The sequence below is a fragment of the Enhydra lutris genome, unplaced genomic scaffold, assembly GCF_002288905.1.
Source record: "Enhydra lutris kenyoni isolate GAN:26980312 unplaced genomic scaffold, ASM228890v2 scaffoldscaffold1, whole genome shotgun sequence".
In the NCBI taxonomy this organism is placed as follows: domain Eukaryota; kingdom Metazoa; phylum Chordata; class Mammalia; order Carnivora; family Mustelidae; genus Enhydra; species Enhydra lutris.
The window spans coordinates 47,466,281-47,483,486 of NW_019154085.1; the positions used below are offsets into that span (position 1 = coordinate 47,466,281).

Here is a 17,206-nt window from a genome sequence, read left to right on the forward strand (position 1 = left end):
GCATGGCTGGATCCAGGCCTGGCATCTCCCAGACTGAAGTGACTGTGTTAAACACAGACATGCTATCAGTTTTGTCCAGTGATTTGTCTCCTCGACGTGAGAGTCTGTGAAGGTTTTCTGCACCCATCCATGCTCCCCAGGAGACAGGAAACAGAGAACGGGGTCTCATTTTGTATAGGAGGCTGCGAGTGGTGCAGGAAGTTGCCTGAGGCCACATAGTGGGAAGGTAGTAGGAGGAAACACCCCTGTCCCGTCTGCAGACATAGGTTTTTCCCCTGCCAGGTGTACATTCCAGGGACCCCAGGGTCAGACTTCAAAGTTCACAATCTGATGAAACCGGGTTCTGCAATGAGGCCTCGGGCAAGTCCCTTTTCGTTCTGAGCTTCCATATTCCCATATATAAAATACAGGGCATCCCCACCTAAGTGCTCTGCAGGAATGCCAGATGCAGAGGCGCCTAGGGGGCTCAGTCCCTTAAGCATCTGTGTCTTGATTTTGGCTTGGGTCATGATCTCAGGGTCATGGATCAAGTCCTGCAGGTGAGCCCCAGGGCAGGCTCAGCCCAGAGGCTGCTTGTTCCTCCCCCTCTGCTCCTCCCCCAACTCATGCTCTCTCATAAATAAATAAGTAAATAAATAAAATCTTAAAAAAATAAAAGAAAAAAATGCCAGAGGCAAACTCTGTCCCGGAGCTCCAGCTCCAGCACTGAGAATATATTAAAATGCACACTCACATTTTTGAGCTCTGTAGGTTTTCTGCAGAAACTGCTAACAATTAATGAGCACTTCCTACATGACAAGCAAGTCTTTACATAGATTCAGTCCTCTCAACAACCATAGAAGGTAGGCGTTGCTATTCTCTGTACTCTGTGGATGGAGAAGCCGAGGCAGACAGAGGCTCAACAGCTTTCCTAGATTCTAGTTGGGTTCCTGATAGCGCTGGCCATCAGTGCTTTGTTAGCCTCACAAAATGAAGTGGTAAATATTTGCTTGCTTTTCAGTCTCTGGACAGGTTTATGTAAGGTTGGTGACATTTCTTTCTTTCTTTCTTTCTTTCTTTCTTTCTTTCTTAAAAAAAGATTTTATTTATTTATTTGACAGAGAGAGATCACAAGTAGGCAGAGAGACAGGCAGAGAGAGAGAGGGAAGCAGGCTCCCGCTGAGCAGAGAGCCCAATGCAAGGCTTGATCCCGGGACACTGAAATCATGATTTGAACTGAAGACAGAGGATTAACTCACTTAACTACCCAGGTGCCCTGGTTGGTGATATTTCTTTAACTGTTTAGAAGAATTCCCCAATGAAACCATCTGAATTAATCAACTTATTATTATTATTGTTATTGTTATTATTATATCATTTTTAACTAAGGCTCCATGCCCACAATGGTTCTTGAACTCACAACCCTCAGATTGAAATTTGCATGCTCTACTGACTGAGGCAACCAGAGGCCACTGAAAACATCTGAATTTCTAATTGTCTTTGTGGGGAGATTTTTAAATTATGGATTAATTTTATTTAAATTGGTATAGGACTACCTAGATTTTCCACTTCTTCCAATGTCAGCTTTGGCAAATTGTGTTTCATTTAGATTTCAAATTTATTGTCATAGAGTTGTTCATACTATCCTCTCATTATCCTTCTAAAATTTTTTAATTAATTAATTAATTAATTTTCAAGTAGCCTCCATCCCCAGCATGGAGCCCAATGCAGAGTTTGAACTCACAACTCTGAGAGCAAGACCTGAGCTGAGATTAAGAGTCAGACACTTAACCGACTGAGCCACCCAGGAACCTCTTTAAATTTTATTTTTAAGTAATCTCTACACCCAGGGGGCCTGGGTGGCTCAGTGGGTTAAAGCCTCTGCCTTTAGCTCTGGTCATGATCCCAGGGTCCTGGGATCGAGCCTTGCATTGGGCTTTCTGCTCGGCCGGGAGCCTGCTTCCTCCTCACTCTCTGCCTACTCTCTCTCTGTCAAATAAATAAAATCTTTAAAAAAAATGTAATCTCTACACCCAATGTGGTGCTCAAACCCCAAGATCAAGAGTCTCATGCTGCACCAACTGAGCCAGCCAGGTGCCCTTTTTACCCTTTTAATGTTTATAGTATCTCTTGATGTCCTTTTTTTTCATTCCTGATATTGGAATTTGTGTTTTCTTTTTCTTACTCGACATTTCCAGGAATTTATGAAGTCTATCAATCTGTTCAAAGAACCAACTTTTGGCTTTGTTGATTTTCTCTAATTTTTTCTGTCCTTCATTAATTTTTGCTCTTGTGTTTGTTATTTCCTTTCACCTTTGGGGTTAATTTGTTCTTTTTCTAGTTCTTGAATTGGAACTTAGAACATTAATTATCAACCTTTCTTCTAAAGCTATAAATTTTCCTCATAGCACAGCTTTACCTGCATCCCATCATGTTTGATACATCATATTTTCACTATTGCTTCAAAATATTTCACAATTTCTGTTATGATTTACTATTGGAACTTTAATTATTTAGAAGTGTGATGTTTAAATTCCAAGCACTTGGAGGTTTCTTGACATTGAGTTATAATTTAATTCAAAGAGGACAAACTTGTATGATTCCAGTCCTTTGAAATTAGTTGAGATTTTATGGCCCAAGATATTGTCTATCTTGAATAATACATTTTTTTTTAAGATTTTATTTTTAGGGGCTCCTGGGTGGCTCAGTTAAGCATCTGCCTTTAGCTTGGGTCATGATCCCAGGGTCCTGGAATGGAACCCTACATCTGGCTCCTGCTGAGTGGGAAGCCTCCTTCTCCCTCTCCCACTTCCCCTGCTTGTGTTTCCTCTCTCGCTGTTTTTCTCTCTGTGTCAAATAAATAAAATAAAATCTTTTAAAAATAGTTTATTTTTAAGTTAAATAAAAGCCCCATGGGTCAAACTTGCAACCCTGAGATCAAGGGTCAAATGCTCCACCAGTGGAGCCAGCTAGCTGCCCCTATTTTTTTGTTAAGATTATTTATTTATTTATTTGAGAGAGATAGTGAGAGAGCACAAGGAGGGTACTGGGATCATGACCTGAGCCAAATGCAGTCACTTAACTGACTGAGTCACCCAGGTGTCCCCAGGGGTCCCTATTTTTTTTTTTTTTAAGATTTTATTTATTTGAGAGAGTGTGTGAGAAAGAGAGCACAAGCAGGGGGAGCTTCAGAGGGAGAGGGAGAAGCAGGCTTCTTGCTGAACGGAGAGCTATATGTGGCCTCCATCCCAGGACCCTGAGATCATTGACCTGACTCAAACTCTTGAGTGACTGAGCCACCCAGGTGCCCACCCAGATGCCCCTATTTTGATTAACATTCTATGTGCACCTGGAAAGAACCTATATCCTACAGCTTTTGGGTAAAATGCTGTTATGTACGTGAATTAGAGCAGGTTGGTTCATCTTGTTGTTTGAACTGTGTGTCCCAGCTCAAGGATAGAGGAATTAACCACAGGGATGGAAGAGAGTCCAGTACAGGTCCTCACATAACAGTTACTTGATTTATGATGGAAGCTCTTTTCCAATTCAAGGGGAAAATGATGGCCTTTTCTACAAAGTGATGCTGGGTCAACCGGATATTCATATTAAAAAAAAAAAAAAAAAAGGGCTCTGGCCCCTACAACACTACCCAGAGGACGAGTGACCCATCACAGATGGTAAAACATTTAAGCTTCTAAAACATAGGCGAATATATTAATGAAAAAGCACTAATCCTAAGAGAAACAACAAATAAATTGGACGTCACTGAGAATCACTCCGGCTCATTACAAGCAACAGCAAGCCACGAGTGACAGATTTCTGCAGTATCTTCAACCCCGTACATTTTCGGATATCCATCAACAATATCGGATATCCATGCGCCACACCGGGGGCACATATCCAGAATATATAAAGAACCTCTAGGAAACAATAAGAAAATGGAGTCGGGTGTGAACCCAGGCAGCCGACGCCAGAGCTAGGCTCCAGTCACCCACTCCCCCGGCCTTGCCGAGACAGCTCCCGCCCGGTGTCCCTCTCCAAGCCTCGCCGGGAACTCGTTCGGTCGTCCTTAAGCGGGGAGGCGGCGGGGAAGCTCTGGGCCGCGGCTCCGCCCCGGGGGCTGCCTTTTCCTTAGAAGGCGAAGCCCCAAGCCTCGCCTCTCGCCGGCAGAGAGCCGCGCTGTGCGCTCCGCGCGCCCCTCGCCGCCGCCGCACCCCCAGGAGCGCAGAGCCCGGCGCACTCGCGCGCCAGCCGGGCCCGGGCGCGGCCGGGCAGGCGAGGGACGGGCGCACGTCCTCGCGGCTCTGGATGGAAGGATCGAGGTCGGCGGAGACGGCGGCCAGCAGGTCCTGAAGCCAGAGCCCCTCCCTGGCCCCGCGCCCGCGATATGCCGCGGGAGAGGTGAGCAAGGCGACCTCGCCGTGGGAACGGCTACGCCCGGGACAAACAGCGAGGACGGCGAGGCGCGAGGCCGGGTGTCCTCGGAGCGCGCGGCCGGGCCGGGTCCTGGCCGTCGCCTGTCACCCGCCGGCGCCTCCGCCGCCCGCGCACTCGTCTTCGAGCGCGGGCACGACGTCCCCACGGTGTCTTGCCCTGTCCCCGCGGTCCTTCTTATCCCGGGCAGCCGTGGGGATCTTTGGGATTTAACTTGGAATCCGAAAGAATGTGACACCATGTTTTCAAGATTTGGGGCCCCGAAACGAACGGCCCCTCGCAGTCGGCGGCAGCCCTTCCTCCCCGCGCGCCCCTTCCCCGGGCCCCCCGCCCACTCTCCCACCCCGCGGGGCGACCTCCTCCCGGGGCTGGCTCCTGGCCGCCAGCCAGGCCGGGGCGCTGAGCTTGTCCCCCCGCAGGTGCCGCGCACCTAGCCCGTGTCCCCGCCATGGAGGTGCTGCGGCGTTCCTCGGTCTTCGCCGCGGAGATCATGGACGCCTTTGACCGCTCGCCCACCGACAAGGAGCTGGTGGCCCAGGCCAAGGCGCTGGGCCGGGAGTTCGTGCACGCGCGGCTACTGCGCGCTGGCCTCGCCTGGAGCGCGCCCGAGCGCGCCGTTCCCGCCCCCGGAGGCCGCCTGGCCGAGGTGTGCGCGGTGCTGCTGCGCCTGGGTGAGTGCGGGCCCTGGTGGCCTATGCCCTGGAGGTGCCCTCTGCTGCTGGGCCTCAGTTTCCTTTACGGACAGAGAGGGCGCTGGCGGGGGGTGTTGGGGACAGCCTTGCACAAGGCAGACCTACATACACTCGCCTCATTATGCCTCAGGCTGCCCTGCCTACCCGCCACAGCTAGCTCCCCCAAATGCCTTTTCAGCCCAGATTTCAGACCTTCTGGCCATAAAGACTAGAAAGCTCCAGGAAGAATACTGTTTCGGTGGTTAAACTTCCAGAGTGACCCTTGTACTGAGCTGGGCACGAAAATCCTTTGTGGGACCACGTGTCCCAGTGTTTATTTTGGAAAGTAGTTCTTTGCAGCTCCTGCCTGAAATCCTGCAGCTCTTTCCTCTTGATGTGGATGCCTGGCAGGGCTCCCTCTGGAAATTTGGTGCCCCAGAAGGGTCAAAGCCACCAAGGTTCTGGGCAGCCAAAATCCCACCTGGCCACCTGGTCATGCTTAGACACCTGGGAGTACTTGGTTGGAGTGGGGTCCCACACAGCACAGTGACTGTTTCCATCTTCTCCAGGGTCTAGACGCCAGAGGGCTGGGGCCAGTCACCACGAGGGCCGAGGTTGCTCACTCTGGAACTGGTTGTTGGGAGTGGGGAGCAAAGATGGAGCCCTGATGGGGTGGCTCTTCATGCAGTGTGGGGAAAGGCTGGCCCAGGATCTGGGGTTGGAGGGGGTCCTCAGTGAAAGGGGACAGACACCCTGCCTCTTAGGCCGACACCAGTATCTGCTGGTCCCAGTTTTGTGTGGCCCCTGAGAGCAGGGCTGTGCAGACCCAGCTGCCCCAGTGTGGGGCAGGGGGATGGGCAGACTCCATGGGCAGTGTAGAAGATTGCCAGGAGACGTGGTAGTCCACCTGGGCCCCAGGGGCGGGGAGTGGTTCCTAGGTGTGGAGAGCCCGTGGGGTTTGGGGAATCAGGCAGGGATCCAGAGGACCTGGACTCCCATGAGGTCAGCCTCCAGTTGCTGTTTCTTCAGCGGGGCTATGGGGATGGCACTGGGGAAACATTCTAGAGGGCCCTGGAGAAGATGGTTCTGTGGTCTCCCAAGAATGTCCCCCTGACCCCTAGGGTAGCCAGAAGGAAGTCTTGCCTCTGTCCTGGCCTGTTCTGCCACTCTTCCCAGCCTCCTGGTCTCTGTCTCCTTGTCTGTGCCCGGGAACTGGTGCTGCCTCTGCCTGGGCCCAGAGTCCCTGCTTTGGGCTCTGCCATTCTGACCAGGCTGGTTTCTGTAGCCTCAGTCCCCCGTGTCCCACCCTGAGAGCCCCAATGCTCTGGGCCTGGTCTTGGGGAGCAGGGGCTGGCCAGGTGCCCAGCACTGGCCCTCTCAGGAGCAGGGTCCTTCCTCCGTGTCAGGCTCTGCCCAGTCCCTGGGACTGGGCCCTGGCAGATAGCTAAGGAGGGGGAGGATTCGGACCCCCAGAGTGCTCTCGTTCTTGCCTTCCTGCTGCGCTCCGCTCTTAGACCGCTCGGCATGAGCCCTTTCGTGCCTGGCGCAGTCTCCCTGCCCCCCCAGCATGCTCCTAGCCCTCCCAACCCCACGCCAGCCCAGACACCCAGCTCCTGGGGCAGCAGCATACAGGAAGAAGCCGGGGTCGCGTCCCCATGGTCGGTCTCTTGGGCCGCAAGATCTGCATGTGGGAACAGCCAGGCCTGCCTTGGGAATTTCCATGCCATCCACCACTCCACCCCCCGGTCCCCACCGCCCCCCAGCCTCGCTGGTTTCTGCTCTGCATCCAGATCTTGTTTAATTAGATGGAGTGCAGCTGGCCCCAGGGACGATGCAGACGCCCTTATCGGCGCACGCTGTCCTGTCCACAGCCTTTCCCTGTTTGCTTTGGCTGCATAAGTGCCTGGGCTGGGGGACACCCAGTCTGCGGGCTGCATGGAATTCCGGGCACCTCGCTGCCAGGGGCGCTGCAGTGAACGCGGGCAGCAGGCGGGGCCGCTGAGAGGGCATTTCCTCTGCCGAGTGTGGCCGCCCACCCTGACACACCCACTTGGCACCGGGAGCCCAGGTTTGAGCCTGGGCGGGTGAAGGCTTAGCTTCTGGGTTCACAGACCCATGCTGGGGGGTGGGGCTGAGTGAGGACGCCCCCCAGAGGCAGCAGACAGGGGCCCCACCTGTGTGGGGTCGCTGGCATAAGCCTCTACCCATGTGGGGCTCTGGCTGCCTGCCCAGTCCGCCTGCCGCCCGGGCAGCTCGCTGTGGGCCATGAGTCACCCATCAGGCACGGCCCTTGTTCCTCCTCGGGATTCCCGCCCCACCGGCCCGGCCGGCTTGGCCCTCGGTGGGGGTGGGGGGTGGCTGGCTTGTCAGAAGGGGCAGACCGCAGAGGCAGGTCTGGGGGTGCCCACAGTACCTCCTCGGTCTTCTTATCCCCGGAGGCCATGGTGGGGTCAAGTGGAGGTGGAAATTTGACAGGCTGAGGGGGGTGGTCAGCAGTCAGGCCTGTTCAGTGCCAGTTATGGCCATGGGCCAACGAGCAGCGGGCTGGTGCCAGGCTTGTGTACCCGTGGGACTGGGGTCAGGCAGGCCCGACCACCTCTGACCTCCCTGTGTGACTGCCCAGGGGACGAGCTGGAGCTGATTCGGCCTAGCGTCTACCGCAACGTGGCCCGTCAACTGAACATCTCCCTGCAATCTGAGACTGTGGTGACTGACGCCTTCCTGGCTGTGGCGTCCCAGATCTTCTCCGGAGGTAGGCCTGGGCCCCCATGCTGCTGTAGGCCCGGGTCTGTGGGCTGGCGCAGGGCCTTGGGCACTGGGAGGGTGCAGCAAGTAGCCCCCACAGGTCCCAGGACCACCTTACTGCTGTACAAACCCGCCCAGAAGCTTGACCCGAACAGTGCTTTGTGGTGCTTCCCTGGGTTCTGAGGATGGGGGTGTCTGCGGGGCAGCTGGCCTCAGGCCTCTCATGTGGCTCTGGCCAGTATTAGCTGGGGTGCGGAGGACTGAGGTCTTCCTGGGGGTGCCTGGGTGGGCTGGTCAGAGGGCCAGTTTCCTTCAGAGTGTCCTAACAGTCCTGACCTGGGTCCTGGGAACCCCGTGAGGATGACCCGGGACGGCGCCTCAAGGAGGAGGCAGCGGGTGGGGCCCAGCGGGCATTCGAGGCTGGTGGCCACCTTTAGCCCTCCCTGGGCTCCTGTGTTCTGGGCCTGACGCTGGTGTGTGGGTGGCCGTGTCTGTCTCAGGGCTGTTGGGCGGCTGGTTTATGAGCAGAGGTCTGGCTTTAAAAGGAAGGCTTCTCTCTGAGAGTGCAGCTCTGGGCTGCTGGTGGTTGGGATGGAGCCGGGAGGCCAGGCGAGGCCCACGGTGGTGGCAGGTATGCACGCAGGGGACAGGACAGAGGCCCAACACTGAGCACCCTCCCTATCAGCCTGGCCTTGCTCAGCGCGGGTTCAGGCCCGAGAGCTTCTGAAAGGCTCCGGGCTCTGGGAGGGAGCCTTTCTGGGTGGGAGAGGGGTGGGGATAATGGACACAGGCCACCACAGCTCAATCCACTTGTGGAGTTCAGTGAAAGTTGTGTGATTTTCCTTTGAGATGGGGCAGAATATTCCCCTTCACACTGAAGCATCAGTGTCCGCAGGCCTACCCCATGTGGGTGCCACCCTTCTTCTCCGACAGCCTTCACTCCTGTGCCTGCCCCTCTGGGACTCTGGGGCAGCTGCTCCCTCACGGGCTGTGTGACCTGCAGCTGGTTTCTTAATATCTCTGAACCCAGAGCTGCCTGAAAACGGAGGAGGAGCAGGGTTCCCTGGAGCGTGGGGTCACACCCCTCTGTTGTGACCTGGCTCTCAGACCAGCCCCTCAGCAGCTGAGGCTGCCTCTCCCACCCTCCCACCTGCTGCTTGGCCAGTCTCCCCTTGGCCCCTCGTCCACCGTCCTTTCTCCACAGAGTCAGCCCAGCCACAAGGTGCTCACTGGCCTTGGTCCCTGTCTTCCCGCGGTCCACACACTGACCCTCACGCTACCCCTTGTGCCCCCTCTTCCTCAGGACAGGCCCCCCCGGGCTCTGGTGGGTGATGGGGCAGCTTGAGGACTGTGGGCAGGGATCTGTGGAGGCGTCTGTGTGCTCCGGGCGGAGGCAGCGGCCACCAGCGTGGCTCCTGGCAGCGGCCACCCGGCTCAGCTCTCTTCGGGGGAAACACGGATCTTTCCCTCCTTGATGAGAAGTTGGCAGGAGTGGGTTTTTTTTTTTTTTTTTTTTTCTTATTACAAGAGCAAAATATTTTACCACAGAAAGGTCAGAAAATGCAAAAGATAAACAAGTTTTAGAAACCAATACTAAAAATGAGCAAAGGATCAGAAGAGCGGACACACGGCTGGCCCGGAGCCCACGAGAAGCCTGCCCTCTGCCGTGGGGGAGACGTGCGGCAGAACCACCGTGAGCCTGCGCTGCGGACCCCCAGTGGCAGGATCGGTGCTATGAGCGCTGACTTGGGCAGGGTGTGACCAGTGGCACCCAGGTGGTGTGGCTGCTTCGCAGGGCTGCCCACCCCCAGGTGTCGCCATGAGGGGCGGATGCTTGTGCATATACATGCCGCCCAGACGCCATGAGTGCGTCCCACAGAGGAGCCATGGCGCAGGCAGCCCATAGTCATTGGCTGGCGGACACGTGCGCCCCACGCGGACACCCGCGACTGCGTGGATGAACCCTGCGGACCCCGTGCCTGGTGCGGGGAGCCCGAGCCACTGTGGAGCGCTGGCCAGAGCCCTTTCCTAGCGAACACCGGGAGTGGGGAATCCACGGGCCCAGGGAACCGAGGCGTGGCTGTCGGGCCCAGGAAGGGGCCCAACGGCGGGCGGGTGGGCGCGGCCGCACAGATGCCACTGGAACTTAGGGGAACTGCTTACCGGTTTATGGCACTGAGATCATCTCTCCATGAGAAATTAAGCACAGAAGACCCCGAGGAGACCACATGTGCAGCCCCTTCCAGACCTTCAAGGGTCAAGGCCATGTGGAGCTGGCTGTCCTCTCATGGGACTGTGAGGCCCCTCTCCGGGTGGAAGTACAGAACGTGGCATTTGGCTGGGGAAGCATGGGGCGAGACACGGTCACTGTGACTTGGGGCCCTGATGGCCCGGCCTGTGGAGGTGGGGAGAGTGGGCGCAAGACCTCAGTGGAGGGAAGGCGCCCTTGGGGCCAGGGGTTCAGTTGAGATCTCAGACTTGGATTTTTTTAAAGTAAGCTCTACACCCAGCGTGAGACTCAAACTCACACCCCTGAGATCGGGAGTCATGCTCCCCTGACTGGGAGTCAGCCAGGCCGTGCTCCGTAACTTGGATTTATTTTGAAAGAGATGGAAAGTGGGGCGCCTGGGTGGCTCAGTGGGTTAAGCCTCTGCCTTCAGCTCAGGTCATGATCTCAGGGTCCTGGGATCAAGTTCCGTGTCGGGCTCTCTGCTCAGTGGGGAGCCTGCTTCCTCCTCTCTCTCTTTCTGCCTGCCTCTGCCTACTTGTGATCGCTCTCTTTGTCAAATAAATAAATAAATTCTTTAAAAAAAAAGAGAGAGAGAGATGGAAAGTAACAGTCACAGGAGGGTTTAGGCAGGAGAGGGATGGGATCCAATTTATGGGTTTTAAAATTTTTCTTGTCACGGTGATGGAGCTTACCTGACCATGAGGCATTGTGATGTGCGGGGACACTGCTGTCCATCTGCCCCATTTCACATCCCCGGAAGGACACCTGGAGCCCTCTTGACACTCACTCTGCACTCCCTCCCCCGTTCTGGACGGTTCATGTCTGTGGACTCACACAGCACAGGGGGCCTTTTGAGTCTGCTGCTCCCACTGAGCGCCGTGTTTCCGACACCCTTCCCCCCACAGCCATGGCAGTATCAGGGCTCCATCCCTTTCCGGGGCTCAGTCCTAGTCCCTGGTTTGGAGCCCTTTGCTTTTCTTTTCGCCGTTGGGTGTTTGTCGCTTCCATCTTTTGGAGGGTATGAAGAGGGCCCCCGTGAGCACAGGGGAGCCGGGTTTATGGGAGCTGGTAGAGGCTCTGGCTGCGTGGGAGGGTGCATGGAGGGGCATGGGCACCCTCTGCCCACACTGCCACCTCCTCGGGCTCCTGTCCTGCCAGGACTGTATGCACTGGTGGCCTTTCACAGACACTGCAGGCGCCTTGGCCTGTTTGTCTCAGCAGACGACACGGCGCAGCCTGCGGTGACGTGAAGCTTTCATTTGATAGACTGCCATCTCTTCCTGCTTTTCTCTGACTTTTCTTGGGTTATTCGTGAGGGCAGACATTTTTCAAGGGATGATGCATTTGTAGTTTTTCTTCTGTGAAGCAGCTGTTTCTTCTGTGCTCATATTTCTTTAGAAATGTTTCTCTTTGTTCTCGCGGACTCGTGAGCTCTCCTTGCACACGAAGGAGGCTTGTGCCCCAGCATCGGCAGGTGGCCTCCCCACACTGGCCTTTGCCTCTTCCCGCCGGGCGGGCTCCACCGGGGCTCTGCTTCCCAGCGGCTGTAGGTCTGGGGCAGGCCGTGCGCTCATGGACCTCAGCTTCTCTATGCAGACTGTCCTGCTGCCCTCACCTGGCCCCTCCGAACACACAGGCCAGGGGCAGGTGCTCCTCGGGGCTGCTCCCTCGGCCGTCAGTCAGTCACCCCCACCCTTAGCCTCAGTTTCCTGTTTCCTGGACGGCCTTGCTGCCTGCTCACCTCCTCCCGGGGACTGGGGGCTGGGCGAGGCTGGCCTGGGCCCTGGCACAGGTGTGCAGGTGAGGGCGGCAGGACTGACCCGAGGCAGGTGCTGGGTGCGGGGAGGGGCGGGGGAGGTGGCCCCAAGTCTCAGGCCCTTTGTGTGACCCTGAGGGCTGGACTGGAGCCTGGGTTTGGGTGGCCTTCTGCTCACCGGCATCTGTCTCTCTCCTCGCAGGCATCACATGGGGCAAGGTGGTGTCCCTGTACTCAGTGGCGGCAGGGCTGGCCATCGACTGTGTGCGGCAGGCCCAGCCCGCCATGGTCCATGCGCTTGTCGACTGCCTTGGAGAATTTGTGCGCAAGACCCTGGCGCCCTGGCTTCGAAGGCGTGGCGGATGGGTGAGGGGGGACCTGCGGTACCCCGTGGGGGGTGGGGGTGGCTAGGGGTTAGGGGAGGTGGGAGGGCCGGGGTGGCTCCTGCTGCCCAGCTCCAGCGTTGACCTGTTCTCTGCTTCCTCCATGCCCAGGGCCATGGGCCCCTTAGCCCATGAGAGGGGAAGTCCTGACCCTGCCCAGAGCATCCTCACCGCACCCCCTCCTAGCTACACTCTGATGCTGGGGGGACACCAGCCCAGACCATGGGGGTGGGTGCGTGGGTCTTACCCACCACGGGCTCTGTGCCCCCAGCTGCCCACCTGGCCCCGACCGGGCCCCCCCACAGAGATGTCTGTTCTCTCCTCTGTAAATGGGTGGTGGACCAGGGTGTGTGGGGCTTGCTGGCTGGGATGACAGGGCTCAGCAATCTGCTGAGGTTGGGGCCAAAGGCTGAGGTTGGGCGGTGGCCGGGGCTGCAGTCTCCTCTGAAGCTGGCATTGGTGGGGATGGGATTGCTTTCAGGATGACCCGTGGCTGTGGCCATTCGTTAGCAGAGAGACCCTGGGGCCTCTGTCCCCCCACATCCTCTCCTCTCCGTGGAGGCAAAGACGTTGCTTGACACCACAGTCAAAGTCCAGACTATAGAGAAAAGATTTTATTTCTCAGCAGGAATAGAAAGGAATGAGGAATGGCTGTTCATTGGGCTTCTGGAAATCTTGGTTCCCACTCCTGTTCTGAGAGAGAGTGCAGCTGGATCGGTCGCTTCCTGGTACCCCATGCTCCACCGTGCTGAGGCAGAAGGACACAGGGTGTTTGTGGCCCCATGGGCAGTAGGCAGGTGGCCGTGTTGGGAGCTAGCTCTGGCCTGGAGATGGTGGTGGAGGCCGCAGTGGGGCAGTGTCCATCTGCCACCCTCTGCCCACCTCGAGCTCCCTTCCCCTCCCATGGTCCAGAGCAGACCACAGACCTTCCCTGACACCCTCAGGCACCCCCTCATGGTAGTCGGCTGATGTCTCATGCAAGGTGCTCTGTTCTCTAACCGTGTCCTCTTGCCTCCCAGACCGATGTCCTCAAGTGTGTGGTCAGCACGGAGCCCGGCTTCCGCTCCCATTGGCTCGTGGCTGCACTCTGCAGCTTTGGCCGCTTCCTGAAGGCCGCCTTCTTCCTGCTGTTGCCAGAGAGATGAGCTGCTGCCTCGGGCACAGGCTGAAGCCAGGCACTCCGACCCAGGAGGCCCTGGGCCCTGGAGAGCACCCATGTCCTCCTCGACCAGGCTGGGAAGGCTCCGACACTCAGAGCCCTGCCCCCATGCTGGAGGCCCTGCCCTGAGCCCCTCGCCCTCAGACCCAGGCTCTCTGGAAGGGGCAGCAGAGGGGGCCTCCCTGGCCTGGAGCTGGGCTTCAGTGCCTCCCCCGTTGCTCCCCTTCTCTTGGAAATTCTGCTTGTCCTCTTTCTGGAGCCAGAAAGTCAGGGTCACCTCCTGGGTCCAAAAGGAAGGAGCTGAGAACACTAGGCTCCACTTGATGCCTGGGTCCCCTCTGTGAAGGGGGACCATGTCAGGACATGAGCTGGCCTTGGTCCTTGTGGGGAGTGGGCCCTGCTCATTCAGTCATAATGTGTCACTGGCCTGGCCAAGGCTGGAGGAGCCGTGGGGTCTTACTGACCTTGAAGACAGGGCATAAAGTTTATGTGCTGGTTGCTTAATCCATTTCTGGAGGGAGCAGTGTGTCCCCCTCCCATGGCAGGGTCCTTGTGTGGCAGGGACCAGGGGCACCGGGCTCCAGGCCAGCACACTGACCTGAGTGCACGAGCCCATAAACAGAAAGGTTGGTGTGTGTGTTGAATTCCAATAAAGTTTCACGGCAATGGAGGGGTGACCCATCTTTGTGCCTGTTGTCATGCTGCTGCCCAGGGCCACACAGAGCCAGTGAGCCCGGGAGTGTCCCAGTGTCTTCCCTGATGAGGGGTCTGCCGCCTTCTCCACGATGGGGAGCTCACGCACAGCATCATGGGTACACGCTCCTAGTCTCACTCGTGCACATGCACCGGTAACGAGTGGCGGTTGCTCAGCTGTCCTGCCGGGCACGTGTGCACAGTCCAGCCCCGGGCCATGCAATGCCTCCTCTTGGCCAACAACAGCCTCTAGACCCTTCCTGGCCATGGCCTTCCTTTCCCCCATGGCCACTGGCTCCAGGCAGTCCCCTCTCTGCTTTCTGAGGTGAGGACATTCTCCCCAGGCGGGCCTGACTCCTGCTCGTCCACAGGCACAGGGTGCTGGGGGGCTGCCATGTGGCCTCAGTCTGGTGCCCTTTCTGTATGACGTGTGGCTGAGCCAAGACCTGCTGAGGTCAGCGGCCCTGCCTTCCCATCCGGCCTCCCAGTCAAGTAGGGATCCTGACGGAAGAGGCTTCCGGGAGTCGGGCATGCTAGAAGGCCTGCGGCTTCCACCAAGCCCTGCCTGGCCCCCTTGCACCTCCCCAGGGCTGGTGCCTGAAACGGGGGAGGGGGGCCTGCCCAGGGGCGTCTGCTGCACTTGGCCCTGGTAATGGGTCAGGCTGGCCGCACAGGGGACACTCAGGACAGCAGCAGGGTCTGAGGCCGTGTGGATATCGGATGGGGGCTGTCTTCACGCAGGGTTAGAAGTCACAGCGGGCGAGACGCCCCATTTCCCACAGCAACAGAAAGATCAGTTTCTTACGTATCACACACGAGACGTGTGACAGCCTGGGTGAGGACACCTTCCCATGTACCTTCAAGACCCCACTTAAAGGTCTTGAGCAGACAGAATCACCACATTCTGGAGACGAAGTCCATCTCATTAAGACAGTTCTTCCTAAGTCAATTTAGACATTTAATGCCATTCTTGTAAACAGAATGGGTTTTATCTTAGATTAAAACAAACTAATTATAAAGTTCATGTGGGAAGAAATGTTTTTAAAAAGCGAAAATAGCCAGGTAGAACCTTAAGAAGGAGAGAGGTGAGGGAGCCCTGCGAGGCACCTGTGTGGAACCCGGGTGTGGGGTCCATGTGCAGGCGGTGGCCTGGGAGACCTGGGACGGCCACAGCCAGACCTTGGTGCCCATGACACAGAGTCCGTGAGGAAGGTGTGGAAAAAGATGGTTTTGCTGACGAGCGTGGACAGAGGCCAGGTGGGACCCACAGGTCATCCTGGACACAGACATGGGTTCCATGTGGATCCCAAGTGTAAACACGGAATAAAAGCTAGAAGACATGGGTGATTTCTCTCTGTACCCAGGGATAGACAAAACCTTCCTAAATAGGACTCAAAATTCAGAAACAATAAAAGACAAAATATATACTGGATAAAAATGTTTATAACATTTAACATTTTCAAAAATATTTTAACTTGAGACAGAAATCAGGAGTGGTCGCCAGGGCTGGGGTTGGGGGATGGCAGTAACTGTCCTGTGGTTATGGTGCTCCTTCCAGGGCGACAGAAATGTCTTGGGAATGGACAGTGGTGATGGCTGCTCAGCATTATGAATACACAAAACGCCACTATCCTGCACACTCTGGTTTTTATGCACCTTAAAATGACTAAAATGGTGACATTTATGTCGTAACAGTGCATTTTATATTTTACCTCAATAAAAAAGCTGTAATTGAATACTGAGAATATCAGGGTTAATATTCCTAATTCAAAAGAGCTCATCAGCTAAAAAAATCCAGAAGAAAAAGGGAAAAAACAAAGAAAGAAAAGAAAGAAATGCAAACCGAAACAATCACAGCTCCCACTCCCCACCCAGCAGGCTGGCCTGTCCCTGCCCTGACCACGGCCGGTCAGCGGGGCTGGGGTGGCGCAGCCCCCATGAGGACGGGCCAGCCCACCTCTAGACACCCATCCCACACACAGCAGCCGAAATCCCCAGCAACATGTTGCTCACTGTGACGTTCTCTGTCAGCTGAAGCCGGAAGCAGTGCAGGCGTCCAGCAGGAGGGGACCTGCCTGGGAAGCCGTAGCTGGGCCGCTGAAGCGTGTGCCTCATTGTACGATTCTGACCCTAAAGTCATGGAGGACGTTTTACAAAAGCAAAGCCACCTTGAGAACAGTCGCTTGTGTGTCAGGTCAGGGAGCTGAGCACCCAGGAAAAACCAATTATTCCATTTAAACTATAGTTGAACGTCATCTCTTTGCTAGGAAAGGTGCAAAAACTAGAGGAAGAGCTGCAAACTTTGGGTGTGGTCCTGTTGTCAGTAACCGTATTATCATCCTGAAAACATTACAGCTATCTGTGGCATAAAGCAAATAATACTAATATTGCAAAGAACCAAGATTTTTCACCTTAGAAGAGAGAAAAATCAAGGCATTTAAGTAAAACATTTCATAATCCTAAAACGTGCATTGGAAATGGTACGGATGTGTAATTTTTGTCTTTAAACGCAAAAGCGTGTGTCCCGTGCTGAGGCAGTGAGAGGGAAGGGCCCTGGCCACGTCGCAGTCTCACAGTCCACACAAGGATGGGACAAAACCAAGTCCAAAGGCATTTCTGGTTCTGCTGCATGGGCGGGAGGAAGAGCAGGGCGCCCTGGGCCTCTGAGCCCACCCCCACCCACAGGGCCTGAGGCCCGGGTACCCCCTGACCTGCTGCAGCACTGGCTGCCCTTCCAACCTCCCAGCCCCTGAGCAGGCTGGTGTCGCATCCGCTACAGCTTGGCTGGAGGCTCCTGGGAGCCCCGAAGCCAGCAGTGGATGACTGGAGGGAAGGGTCCCTCCTTCACAGCTGGCTTTCTGCGGGGGAGTCACTTCAGGGCGACCGGGCGTGGCCGATGCACGCGGAGGGCGGCTTTCCCTGCGCACTGCATCCCCAACTCAGGAGTGACGACAGCTGGGGGCACCTAGCTGGCTCCACAGTCTTGGGGTCCAGAGTTCGAGCCCCGAGCCTGCCACAGAGATGACTACAAAACAAGTTAGGAATGAGAGGCCTGTCCCTTCCCAGCTCCAGGTCTCAGTGGAGCTCTTCCTTGTTGTTCCTGAACGCCCCTCTCCGGGTCCCCGGGGGAGCTTTTCCTATTCCTCTCTCCACACC

At 56.3% G+C, this 17,206-nt stretch overlaps 1 protein-coding gene across 1 annotated transcript; it reads left to right on the forward strand.

Annotated features, from left to right (window-relative positions):
- The first annotated feature begins 4,339 nt into the window (after positions 1-4,339).
- Positions 4,340-14,013, forward strand: LOC111143934 (BOK, BCL2 family apoptosis regulator). The gene is made up of 5 exons (XM_022497967.1): positions 4,340-4,380; positions 4,833-5,084; positions 7,708-7,836; positions 12,018-12,181; positions 13,218-14,013. Exons 2-5 carry the CDS (start codon positions 4,862-4,864, stop codon positions 13,341-13,343), a joined length of 642 nt encoding a protein of 213 aa, XP_022353675.1. The 5' UTR covers positions 4,340-4,380; positions 4,833-4,861; the 3' UTR covers positions 13,344-14,013.
- Positions 14,014-17,206: the final 3,193 nt, after the last annotated feature.